Genomic DNA, 13699 nt, shown 5'->3' on the forward strand with positions numbered 1-13699 from the left:
CATGTTTTTTTTAGATCAATACAATTTTCTATTGTTTATTTTATACCCTTGAAAGTCTAAGAGTATATTTTATTACCACACAGCATAAATACATTCTTTGAAGTACAGCTCATCTTTGGTACTTCAACATTTTTGTGGTAACATGACACCATTCTGGTCCATTAACTACTATCAGATTATCATGATTCAAGGACTATCCTGAGTCAAGGACTATCATGAGTCAAGGACTATCATGAGTCAAGGACTATCATGAGTCAACTGTAAATAATTATCTCTCCAAACAAAAGGATAGTAACGTCTCCATTTAGAATGTAGGTAAGGTTGTATTAAGGTTGTAAAGTTTCTACATTCTAATTTTTCTCATCTTTTTGAACTTTTGAAGTGGAAAATTAATTGTTAATTGAAAGACATCTCCTATTCAAATGTTCTATTTGACCATTCTGAGACTTTTTTTTTTTATTAGCTTTAAAAAACAATCCACTAAAATTCACAAACTTTATCTTTTACTGTAGAATTATACTGACCATTGTTATTGCCGTTTCCACCCACAGATTTCTGAGTCATTGGTGGAAAATAAACTGTAGTACTTTGAGCTGGAATGACTTGGCTGCTGGAGCTTTGACTACCAGGGTTTAAAGGTGTGTTGTAAGGGTTGTATGGAGTATTCTGACTATAAGTCACCTGACTTGGACTATTAGTCACCTGACTTGGACTATTAGTATTATATGGCGTATTCTGGCCAGTTGGCTGAGTCTGCACTGGGGTTGAACTGGTGGCCAAAGCTGACAAAGAATAGTTTAATATTATTTGACACCTAAACGTCTAAATGGCAGGCTATTTTAATTATAATAAATTATATATTATAAACTCCTCCTTCATGGTTGGTTGAAATATAATATATTTATGAAATAGATAACAATCCTTAGATAGTTCCAACAAAGGCCTAAGGGATAGAAGCTACAAAATTTTAAATGTTTAACACTTCAAAACATATTTAAAACCTGCAATGTCTATCTTGTTGTAAACTACATAGTTAACTTTTAGTTTTAAATAATCAGAATTCGTCCTAGTTCATATGAAATTTAAAATTTGTAAGTTACATCAAATTCTAGAAATGTTTTATTAAAATGATGCACATACTTGCAGCAATTTTGCAGATATATGGGTTGATATCAAAACAGTCTGTGTCCGCCCATGTGCCATCTTGTCCAGACATCTGATAGAATTTTTTTTTAAATATATAAAATTAGACACAACATCAGATTCAACAGTCTTTCATCTTGTGCTAAACATTGATTAGCAAGAAATAGTCTCTTCTTTTAGTGAACAATAATGATATTTTAAGTTATGAAAGATCTCTACAAATATTTAAATAATCTCACTAAACATAGGCATCTGTTTATTTACACAAGTGCACAACTGATGAAAATAAAGATTTGACATTCCATTGAAATGTATCTGATCTGATTATGTCAACTAAACTTCATTTTAAAAAATCAATGATAAGTACTATTGTTAAAGTAATAAGTCATTTGGATCAAAACTGGTGGGATATGTGGCTGAGAGGCTCAATCAGTTTGGCTACCTATAAATAAGACTCAAGTTTTAATCCTGACTCAAGTTTTAATCCTGACTCGAGCTGAGTTGTATCTGCAGCACAAAAACTTTCTCCCAGAAAACCCTTCTCCCCACAAGTCTACAAATGAGATTGGACCATATCAAGCTGAGCAGACTATAGTATGAAAGATATTCTAGGCTAATGCAGAACAAAATTCTATACAGGAATATTATTCACAAATAGAAACATAAATAATGTAGTAAAAAAGAATTGTGTGTGTTACCCACCCTAACACAGTCTTGGTGCATAGTTGAATCTGGATCACTTGGTTCATTCTGTCCCCAGTATAAATACTCCACAGGACTTCTGTCAGTCCAACCAAATCCCACTGAAAAAAAATGATTATTAAAATTGCAATCAATTGCCTTTTTTGTTTACGTTCTAATATTCTAGTTACACAAAAAGTTTCTCTTAGGTTATAGACTTTTATCATAGAGTTTAAGTGACTCAGTCAAACTTTTATCATAGAGTTTAAGTGACTCAGTCAAACTTTGGTTATAGAGTTTAAGTGACTCTGTCAAACTTTGGTTATAGAGTTTAAGTGACTCTGTCAAACTTTGGTTATAGAGTTTAAGTGACTTCACTTACATCCTTCTCCTCTTCTCAATCCAATCCATGCATTCAGTCTTGTTGGGGTGACCATAAATGTGATAAATTTTGCCTCATCATCACTGTGAATAGTCAGAAGTGTAGACCCAAGCATTGTGCAGGCATAGTTGGCACCAGGCCAAGATTTTTTAAGTGTACGCTCCAAGTAGTAGCAATAAGAACCATGGAGTTGCCAATTTCTATTTGGACATGCAGCTAAAGTGACTGGTATGGTAGGTTTGGGAGTAGGTGGTTGAACTGTAAAATAAAGTAAACAAATAAACTAATTGTATCAATCTAAATGTACAATTAAATAAGGAGACATTGTATGAATGTTTATCTTTAGTCTGAATTTTTATAAATAAAAAGTATTTCTTCAAAATGTAATGGTCTATTAGATTTAAAGTTTTTCTGTTTCTATGGTCAACTGTTAATGAAAGTATCATATGACCAATAAAACAGTCAATAATATTTATTTTCCTAAACTAATTAGGTACCCATCAAAGTTAAATGGTGTTTGGAGTAAATGTATATGTATATTGCCAAATATACTTTGTCCACCGGTGGTCTATTTAAATTTTCTTTTCGTCTTCTGTGCTTGTCTTTAACAAGGGCTTTTCTATAGGTCTAAAATGTGCATCCTGCGGCCTTTGTGAGAGCTCTTCAACTGTCTCTTTCAGAGACTATCCGAAACATAACATTTTACAAACCTAAAATGGCCTAAAATCTCACATTAACAGTCCCAACCTGCAAAAGGATTCAATATTAACACCCTTGTTTCTTGTAGCCAAGCAATTTATCATTACAATAACAAAATCAAAAGTTGTAATAATGTGTTTAGTTTAAAAATATACAATGTTAAGTTATGAATACTTTCGTAACAACTAATAACATATGAAAGGAGAATAAATAAGGGAGCACTGTAACTTGAAACACTTACCTAAATTAATTTCACAGACAAATGGCATTTTCATCACACAAGGGTTATCCTGCCATTGGCCATCAACTGTGTGGCTGACACAAGCTGTCATACCAGTCAAATCTGGCTCTCCAGTACCCCAGTTGGTAAATGTTACAGGCCACCCATCTGTCCAAGCAAAACCTTGTACAGACTTCAGGCCAAGCAAAAGAAAAAAAAAGTTAATATCTTCTTAACATTGTTTTTTCATTTAATGTTTTTAGGTCAAACGTTTTTTTATTGTAACATTGTAAACATTTTTCTGTACCTCAATAATCAATGAAGAGTATTTGTTTAATTGTTTATTTGTTTTGCTTTCATAGGTCTGTTATACCTGAGGTGTGAACGTAAATATATTGTGTGCTATTGTACTAATGTATGCTCTAATCATGTATTGTATTTTGTAATGCACAATTGTAAAACAGATTTCCTCAAGGAAAATAAAAATTATTAATAAAACAAACACATTAACCAGGTCAGTTGGAATATAAATGAACAGAACAAGATGAATTGGCTTGTGTAAATAACACTTATAAAAACTAATATCATTGCTGGTATATAAATATAGTAATTGTGTAATTTTTCATCTCACAAACCATGATATTGGTTTATATTTTTTTGTATCTGAATTCCCCTCCCTTTATTTCCAAAAAAGACTTTATGGTAACATTTATGAGGCATTGGTATTTTCTGTAAATATTTTCTGTTAGACTTGGGTGTTTGAGTGACTACCATCATGCTTCTGATTTGATGGTCTACTCACCAAAGAAAATGTGAGTCCAACCCACAATTGTATGGCATCCACATGTTGGGTCAGAATTTCAACAAAAGCTTGTTCAGCACTGAAGTACATATGTGAAAGAAAAAACATGAAACATCAAAGTTAAGAAAATGTGTACTATAAGAAAATCTACACCTAATTGTGTCTAGAGAACATTTTTGTTTCATCACAATTTTGTTGTATGCTATTTATTGTATTAAAGATCAGAAGGGATTGGAGGCAGATGGCTGTCATGAAGACTTCAAATTTTTGTCAAAAGCCTAAAGAAAAATATCGAGTTTGAAGCTTTTAGTGCTGAAACAAATGAGAAAGCATGACAGTAACATATAATTATACCAGCACTAAGGTATCAAGGTTATTGAGAGTAGAAGTGTGTACATGAATGACACTGCTAATTAGAATTTTACACCTCTAATTAGAATTTAAAAAGTGAGTACCAGGTAAATGAATGTTAATTAGAATTTAAAAAGTGTGTACATGAATGACACTGCTAATTAGAAAAATGAGTTCTATAAGTTGGAACTTACACAGTGCTCAGACTGACCAAATGACCGTTCTCCGACATACAATAGCCTTCAGCATCGGTCCAGTTGAAAAGGTATGAATAGTATTTGTAGCAACTGTTTTGAAACCTTAAGTAGCTATTGGGACATCCATTTGTGTTGGGTGGGACAGTTGGTAGAGTGTCCTCTGTATAGGAACAAAGTAAAATTAATTAGAAACAAAAGTAAAATTAATTAAGAACAAAGTAAAATTGTATAGAAACAAATTAAAATTGTATAAGAACAAAAGTAAAATTGTAAAGTAAAATATCTTGAAATATTTCATTTGACAGTGTTTACAGCATAAATTAAGACAATGTTTTAGTTGACCACATCTTATTCTACAAATCTCTGAATAGTACAAAAACAGTTTTAGTACTTACCTTTTCTAGCCTCACAGACATAAGCATATTTATCGGAACACCTGTTATCATCCCATTTACCAATGTTTTGAGTGCCATATTGCATATCAACACAGTCTCTCTAAGAAAAGAAATGAATCATATATTACCTTTATAAAATGTGTAGGTCTACTAAAGACAAAGAATAATCATTAGAATATAATCAATCAATCAATATTATTAGAATATAATCATAATGCCTGCCCTTGCTGGCAAAATATGTAGGTCACAGCCGGGGCTGCGTAGCCATGGGAAATACTGCATTCCTCATTAATCCTCACATTAGTCTCAAATGCGTATCCCATGGCCTTTGTGAGTGACCTCGAGCGTGACCTCGAGCTGTCTCGTTCTGAGGCCGCATGCAACCAGGTGCTCTCATCTCAGTCAGCTAAGGCAAGTTGGTTTTAAAAGCATTTCCGTGGGGCTAAGATTATACATCTTTAGAAAAGCAATTCATCTATGATATGATATGATATTTATGTATGATAAATTGATTCATAATTACTTAATGTAAGATGTGCAAAAGTAACACTGACCCTATTTGCAGGATTATTGTCTTGCAGGTTCTCATCGGGTTGTCTCAACCCCCAGTTGGTGAAATCTACATTTAAGTTATCCACCCAACCAAATCGATTTCTAACTTTCATGTCATTAAATCCTATCCAGGCAGGCCATTGCAGATTAGCAATAAGTGTTATAATATATTCTGAAATAGACAACGGAAATTGATTGTCTTTATCTGGCTATAGATTGACTTGACTGTATCTGAATGTATGCTTTTATCAAGATTTAACAAAAAGTCATGTTTAAATATATTTTTTAACTCTGGGTTCCAAAGAGGTAGATCATGCATTGGACAGCATTGAACAAAGTCTGGAGTACCAACAATGGCTAGAAATATATGGACTTAAAAACAACAAAAGCAATCATTGAAAATTACTATGGAAAATAGCGAGGGATTATGGCATCCCTGTACTATTTGTCCTGTTTCTCTTCCTCCTAGATATGGACTTGATAATAAAGATCTGAATCAACACATCTACACTTCTGATGAGCACAGGTCTGTAACTAAATAGATTAAAGACATGATGAAAGCCTAGATAGAGGGACAGCTAGGACAAAATTTAAGCTTAATTTTAAGTAAGTTTTCAACAGGTGTCCCTGTCTTCAACACCAATCTTGATCAGATAGAAAAATCTTTTTACCTAGATAATGAGATGACAAGTGATGGGTTTGCCTATCATGACATAGCATGCTGAATAGGAAAGACAGAGGCCATCTTTCAATGATTTTTGTTTATTGAACAAACCAAGCTATTGGCCTTGAGACAAAGCTCTACCTTTCACAATCATCATCCCAATGGCGACCTACACATGCGGGACATAGCAGACATATACAGAGACTGAAAGAAGGCTAAATGTAGCTTGATAGTAATGATTAAAATGGATATTAGTAATCAATCCTTGTCACAAAGAAATCCTCTGATAAACAAGCACTCAACCACTTGGGACCTAAGATAGATGAGGTTTGCAGGACAGGTACTTTGTATAAAATGAAAAATCCTTCCCAAAGACAACATTAGATAAGATAATTTTTATTGGTCTGGATGGCTGCCTGGTTGTGCGGTTTGCATGCTGGACTGTCGTTTGGACTTATCTGTGGTCCCGTGTTCAAACTCTGCCCGCTCCCATCCCCCATCGTCCTGTAAATTAACTTCAACTCTGAAGGAACATCCGAAACATGTAAAACATTTTACAAACAAACATTTTACAAACAAATGGAAATTCAGTTTGACAATTGACCACCTAAGCTCATGACAAACATGGCTCAGAAAAGGAAAACACAAACAGGACTATCGTTGTACTCTCTTCAGTATAAAACAGGAACCTTATGTTGACTATAATGATGGGATAGTGTTGTCGAGACAGTCTTGTTAAAACTTTGTAGAATTTAATTTTTAAGAACAATTAATTTTAAACCTTTTTTTTTTTACTCTTTAAAAAAAACAACATTCTTAATTAAACTTCATGTAGATATCATTACAATCACCTACTTTCTTCTAGTTTGCTGTGAACTGATGCCAACTCTGGTTTATGAGCCATGAGAGCGCAGGCTTGTATGGACTGATTAAATGTTTTACGCTGATTTTGAGTTGTTCCTCCAACATAGTAGCATCGAGGCACTGCATAGAGTTAAATAGAAATATACTTTATCAAACTTAAGTTCAATCAATGTAGTAAATAGAAATAAACTTTATCCAAGTAAAGGTACAACCAATATACTAAATAGAAATATACTTTGTCTAAAGGTAATTAATTAACCAAAACTGTTTTAAAAAAATTGAGAGTGAAATCTTCTTCCTTAGAAATTACAAACATTCCTTCAAAACAGAAGTGGAGAATGATAAGTTGACCTAACTTAGTGCCTAGCATCTTATTTATTTTTTCATATCATGATAAGAATCATTTTAAAATAATCAGATCAGAATACTTAATGCTCTTTCTTTCCTAGTGCTATTAGAGAATGGAATGGGTTGCCTGAGCCAGCCAGAAAAAACAATGACTTGGCAGAATTTAAGTCATAGGTCAACATGCACATGCACATGCATGACTAGATGCATGACATCTAGGGTGTAATCATCTTCTTTTTTGTCTGTATTATATAAGATAAGTTCAAACTTCAGAAATGTGATTTCAATCGATGAAAAATAGAAAAAGTTTATGTATGACAAGCTGACCCGCAGCATAGCATACACTGCTAATTAGTGACAAGTGAACACTTCCTGAAAGACACAATTGTCCAAATGGGGTGGGTGGTAGGGCGACATAGAGAATAATATATACAGAGAAGATTACTTGTTCTCCCTCTCCCCCCCCCCCCCCCCCCCCCCCCGGCGTGGTTGGGTGACAGAGAGAATTATAGCATGCTCAGAGCGCTATAATCCAATCTCAAGTGTGGGGGAGGGGGGGGGTATCTTAGGGGCTCAAGGAAAGCTAGACTAGAATCAGAATATGATTTAGATTTAGATCTATATCTAAATCTAGAATAAAATTATTGAACTTTGTGGCATGCAAAACTATTTCCTCGTCTACTGTTCAGTCTACATCCTTATTATACTATAGGACAAGGAGATCATGGAGGTATATTTGTAGTAGAGACTTCATAATAATTTACTTAATCATCAACTAGAAGTCATACTCCTAATCATATTGTTAATTCTGTATTCTGTTGTAATACTATTTACATTTTCTTTGTCCTTCGATATATATACTGTTGAACATAATTTTACATTGATTTTAGTTAATTTGTTACTTTTCTTAGTAAAAAGTGTCCTTCCTGACAATGTTTCATTTTTGTTTATCATTATAATATTGACCATAGTGTTACAATTTTGGTAACTATATTGTTATACTTTTGATTATAATGTTATATTTCAGAACTTACAAGATGGTAAAGAAGTAAAGTCTCTGGGACATCCACCCTTCACGCTGGGAGTTGTCCATGGTGGAGGTGTAAAGTTACCAAGACGTTTTTTGCACACATAGCCTCTTTTCTCTTGACAGTACTGGTCATTCCAACGACCTTTTAAAATAAGACATTACTAATAGTAATCATGAAATGAAATAATACTTTACGTTACTTTTCTTATTAAAAAAAAGATTTAGCAGAACTAGTGTTGAAATCTTTTTATTGACCTTCTAATAGGTTGTTGTCATTCAAATAACCATGACATTATTCAAAAAAAAATGAATATAACTTGAAAAGAAAACTTGTTTTCAATTATATTAAGGCCGATTACACAAATGAAATTTAAAGCAACATCTCAATAGGTTATTTGATAGCTCTGTTGTCATGCTCACAATTCAAGTAATCTAGGGAAAAAATCTCATTGGTTATTGTCAATTTAGGATTCAAAGATCTTGAGAAAATCATTCATGAGAAAATATGATATAACCTGTCCTAGATTTTAGGGGAAATTTTTACTAAAAAAATATATATACTTGTAGTTAAAACTGTTCATTTAAAAAAAGCAGCAGAAGACCAAAATAGTGAGCATGTAGAGGTTCAATAGTTTAAGAAAGTAAAATAAGATTGCTTAGGGAATATGGGGTATCCTGCAGTGCAGTGAAATGTCAGATATAGGTAGATTATATTTTAACACTAGCTATGAATGAAGCAATATGGTTAGCTAATTTGAAATAATTGATTGGTTTGTCACCCAAACATGCTGCAGTCAGAGGCAGACTCGACTTAATAGTGTTACTTATATAAGATAAGGTAAGACTTACTGAGGCTTTAATTTAATGTTAGATTCTATAAATGTTTTTCGTATTATTATTTTACTTAATCTTTGGCTCAAATACTGTTCTAGTTTTAACTCATGATTAGAACACACTGACTGACCTTGAGAGTTGATTTCAACACACTGTTCACCACCATAAGAATCATCTGGCTGTCGAGCATTCCAGTTTACATATGATATGGGACTGATGTCAGTCCAACTTTAAAAAAAAATAAAATATTGTCATTATGTCCAAATGCAATAGACATTACTGTTAGGTATTAATTAGAATAGTAAACATTTATAGGCATAGCTTACTCAAATGAAATGAAAAGATGACAGAAAGAGCTTAAATAATTTTTTTTTCTAGTTCATTTAAGCCCACAGCCTCCTAAAAATGTATCCATATTCTAAATGTATCATTTTTTAAAAAGTCTTTGAAGACACAGGAAATATGTGTCTGCTACCAAGCTAGCTTTGACTTTGTGTATTGAGTTCATAGTTTTTCATAAGATTTGATGTCTTGGGATATTTAAAGCAATAGAAATGGTGTGATTTAAGACAAAACCTTAAATGTAAAACTTATTTAGGAATAAATGAAACAAATACTTTTAATAATGAAGAAGTATTATCTTATATAATACAGACATTACTTCAAAAAAGAAGATGATTATATCATACGCATCATGCATTTAGTCATGCATATTAACCAATGACCTAAATTCTGTTAAGTCACTGTTTTTTCTGGCTAGCTCAGACAACCCATTCCATGCTCTAAAAGCATAATAATAATATTGAATAGTCCAAGGATTTTGTCTATAGTGGCAATATATTCTGATATATTTGATCTACCAGACAAAATATAATCATAACATACACATCACAATGGATCAGCATTCAATGATCTAACATTTACTAAAAAAAACTTTTACATTGCAATGACATTCAAGTGATTTTTATCATTTAATAACTATCCTTAATAAATCCTTAATAAATCATCTAAATGTCCTAATAATTACAAGAAAATGGCTTCCTAAAATGGTTTCAGATTCAGCTTTGTAAGATAAGATAACTTTATTGGATCAAACAAAAGGAAATTCAGATGACTATAATAGTTGTTGGCCTAGTATTACTCCTATAACAATAATGATATAGATGCAACTACAAACACCATAAAACACATAAAGGTGCTTCATGCATCAACTCAAATAAAATCATAGCCCAACAATATAGTCCTGACACAAATTGTGCATACATGTAAAGTTGTTTGTTTTTTTTTTTGTTTTTTTTTTGTTTTTTTTGGGGGGGGGGGGGGTATATTTTATAATACAAATTCAATTATTACACAATATAAAATTTTTAAAAATCATCCAAAATAAATAATTAAGTAGGCCTTAAACACTTCTGATTATCTGTATCACTCGTGTCTAAAATCAATTCGATGACTTACGAATATGTCTCTTGCTCCAAATCATTGAGACCAATCCAAAAAGAGTCTATAGGACTTTGGCTGATCTGAAAACAAGAGTCATACAAAATTGAATTCTTTACAATTATTGAAAAAAAAAATTACAACACAGATGCTTAACTCATTACAATTATAAAGTTGCAGAAATTCTTTTTAAAAAACTTGGACTCAAGTATAGATAATGCTTGGATACATTTTAGCAGCAAAGCAATAGTGAAACTGCCTTATAAAAGTAATTACTACTGAATGACTATTTTACACCAAGGATCATCAACATTCTATTATCTATAATGGATTGCTTTTAAACTAGTTGATATTTTCATTTAACAACTGCAAAGTCTCAATCACAAGGGACTGCACCCTCATATTATAATACCAAGTATTTTTATGTTCAGAGAAAGTTGTCCACAGTATTTTTATGTTCAGAGAAAGTTGTCAACAGTATTTTTATGTTCAGAGAAAGTTGTCCACAGTATTGTTATGTTCAGAGAAAGTTGTCAACAGTATTGTTATGTTTAGAGAAAGTTGTCAATAGAATTGTTATGTTCAGAGAAAGTTGTTAACAGAATTGTTATGTTCAGAGAAAGTTGTCCACACTATTGTTATGTTCAGAGAAAGTTGTCAACAGAATTGTTATGTTCAGAGAAAGTTGTCCACAGTATTGTTGTGCTCAGTGAAAAGTTTCCACAATATATATGTGCTCACAGAAGGTTGTGTCCAGAAAAGATTCTATCAAAAGACAGCTGATGTAGAACTAATAAATCAATAGACATTTAGCTTAAAAAGAAAGTTGTGTCAGTAAAAGAATGCATTAAGATGATAACTAATGAAGTTACCCACCATAGTAGTTACATAACCATTTTCATCATCATTGGAAATACTTGTCAGTTCTGCAGACATATCCTTGCAAGCCAATCTAGCCTGGAACCAGGTAACTAACGTTGATGGAGTGCTAACATAGTAGCAGAAGCCACTGTACAAGGTCCATTGTGTAGAGTTCCCACATTGAGGGGCTATGGATAAAACAATTAGAGTCACAAGAGAGTAAAAACAAAAAAATAGCTTGAGCTTCTGAGACTCATTGTGAAATTCATTACTCTTTAAGATTAGAACTTACAGTTTCTTCCTGGAGTAACAGTTGGTCTTGTAGTTGGTACAATGGCACCTAATGAGTATAAATATAGCATCATTGGCAAAGTTATTTTTAAATAATGATATGTTAAAAAAACATATCATGTAGTTCTCACTTTAAATATTTATGAATGCTGGCATTTCATGTGGTATGAACTCCAGATAGGCATCATAATGGTCCTGGGTTTGAACTCTGCCTGTCATCATCTTTAGCTGTCCTGCAAGATATTCTGGCAAGAACTACATCTTCTTTGTTGAAGGAACAAATTTATAAAACTAAACAGTAAAACAAGTAGTTTTGTAATTTGGCAAAAAAGCAGTCAAAGAAGTCATTTCAAAAAAGTCATTTCAAGTTACTAAGTCTTTCTTTGATGTTCACATTTGTGTCCATTGCCTTGTCAAGCCTTTCTAAGTCACTAAATAACCAGACCTTAAGTTCCCAGACTCCCCCTTTTCCCATTTTTCTGCTACTGTAGTAACACTAGCTTACCTCGTCCAACTTGGCATATGAAACTATTTGCAACATAACAATAAAGGTCATTCCATTTGTTAACTGGTAGGGTCCACACAACACAATCCTCCCTAAAAAAAACAAATATAAAACTATTATTAAGCCTGAAAGGAAATATTATAAAGTTATTTTATGTTAAAATACATTTTTTTATAACAAGCAAAATTGTCCCTTGGCATTAGGAAGTCTATCCTTATCAAACATTAGCTTTGCATTTCTCTACAGACCTATTAGACTAAACTGTGCTAATTTAAATTAGTTTGAATAAATTCAAATTTATATAGGTCTCTATTGTTTTTTTCTGCAATGTGAATGTTTTATTAGAACACCCGTCCTTTTTTTTTCCTTTAAATATTTCTTTAAGGTACAGTGTAGGGAGCATATATATATATATGAAGAAAGGGTCATCCAAAGAAAAGCTGACTGGACAATATAAAGAATGAATGGGCCTCTCTCTTGATATTATGCTTAGAAAATATGCTGACTAGAAAGAGTTGAGGAATTCAATTACTTGCACTGCACTCTCACAACCCATCAACAATAAAAGTCAAGGGACAGATGAGAAGAAATAATGTCTAAGTCTATAAGTTGTAAAAAAAATTGACTCAGGATACAAATCCAACAAGTCATCTAAGTTAATTCATTAAGTCAACTATTTATCCTTGTAAAAAAAAAAAACAACTCATTAAATAAGTCAAACACTTACCCATGTAAATAGTCATTAGGCTCACCAGCGGCCCAGTTTGTGTATGTTAAACCGGACCCATCAGTCCAACTAAAACCTATTTACAAAAACATTTATGTATTAACTTATGTTTAGTAGTAAACATGGTCTAGCCAACAATCCATTAAACAAGGCTACACTTAAAATAGTATCTCATTTTAAGACCTCATACAACAGACATAATAGTTGTTGTCAACTCCTGATGTATACAAAATTCATGGAGCAAATTTAATTGTCTCTTTATATATTAGCAATCAAACAAAATGTCACATAATTATTTTACCATTTGAAACAAATTCACAGCAATCAAAACTTGAAATAAAATAGAACCCAATGAAAAACATACTTTTATAATGAGACTTTGCCTCTAGTGAACCCTAACAATAGAACTAATGAGATTTCAAATGTTTAGATTCAATGCTACACAACAGGTCCACCCATTGGTTCAGAATGAAAAACAGAAGACAGGTTCTTACATTTTTAGTATGAATATCTAAAACTACCTACTTCTAACAAACACAATGCTACCTACTAAAGCATTGTGTGCCTACATGTAGATAAAGAGATGAGAAATGTATTGCGCCATTGAAGTCCTGATGAGTTTGTACTACTTTTAAATAACAAGAACACATTCCAATTAACTCTTGTTTCCTGTTAAATCAATTTAACAGCAACATCTGGTGTATGTAGAACTT

The 13699-nt window shown here is 32.5% G+C and overlaps 1 protein-coding gene across 1 annotated transcript in view; it reads right to left on the reverse strand.

The window, feature by feature from the left end:
* The window catches only part of LOC106071169 (macrophage mannose receptor 1-like), a 63975-nt gene that overhangs the window by 4935 nt on the left and 45341 nt on the right, over window positions 1-13699 (reverse strand). Inside the window, exons 22-38 of the mRNA XM_056003905.1 lie at window positions 12987-13062; window positions 12260-12351; window positions 11756-11803; window positions 11479-11651; window positions 10621-10685; window positions 9293-9390; window positions 8333-8470; window positions 6942-7070; window positions 5425-5594; window positions 4871-4970; window positions 4473-4635; window positions 3928-4006; window positions 3147-3318; window positions 2207-2464; window positions 1846-1946; window positions 1141-1216; window positions 525-782 (exon numbers count right to left, since the gene is read on the reverse strand). Of these exons, the coding sequence (XP_055859880.1) occupies window positions 525-782; window positions 1141-1216; window positions 1846-1946; window positions 2207-2464; window positions 3147-3318; window positions 3928-4006; window positions 4473-4635; window positions 4871-4970; window positions 5425-5594; window positions 6942-7070; window positions 8333-8470; window positions 9293-9390; window positions 10621-10685; window positions 11479-11651; window positions 11756-11803; window positions 12260-12351; window positions 12987-13062 (2196 nt within the window). The remainder of the gene's footprint in view (window positions 1-524; window positions 783-1140; window positions 1217-1845; window positions 1947-2206; window positions 2465-3146; window positions 3319-3927; window positions 4007-4472; window positions 4636-4870; window positions 4971-5424; window positions 5595-6941; window positions 7071-8332; window positions 8471-9292; window positions 9391-10620; window positions 10686-11478; window positions 11652-11755; window positions 11804-12259; window positions 12352-12986; window positions 13063-13699) is intronic.

Source organism: Biomphalaria glabrata, chromosome 11, assembly GCF_947242115.1.
Source record: "Biomphalaria glabrata chromosome 11, xgBioGlab47.1, whole genome shotgun sequence".
Lineage (NCBI taxonomy): Eukaryota > Metazoa > Mollusca > Gastropoda > Planorbidae > Biomphalaria > Biomphalaria glabrata.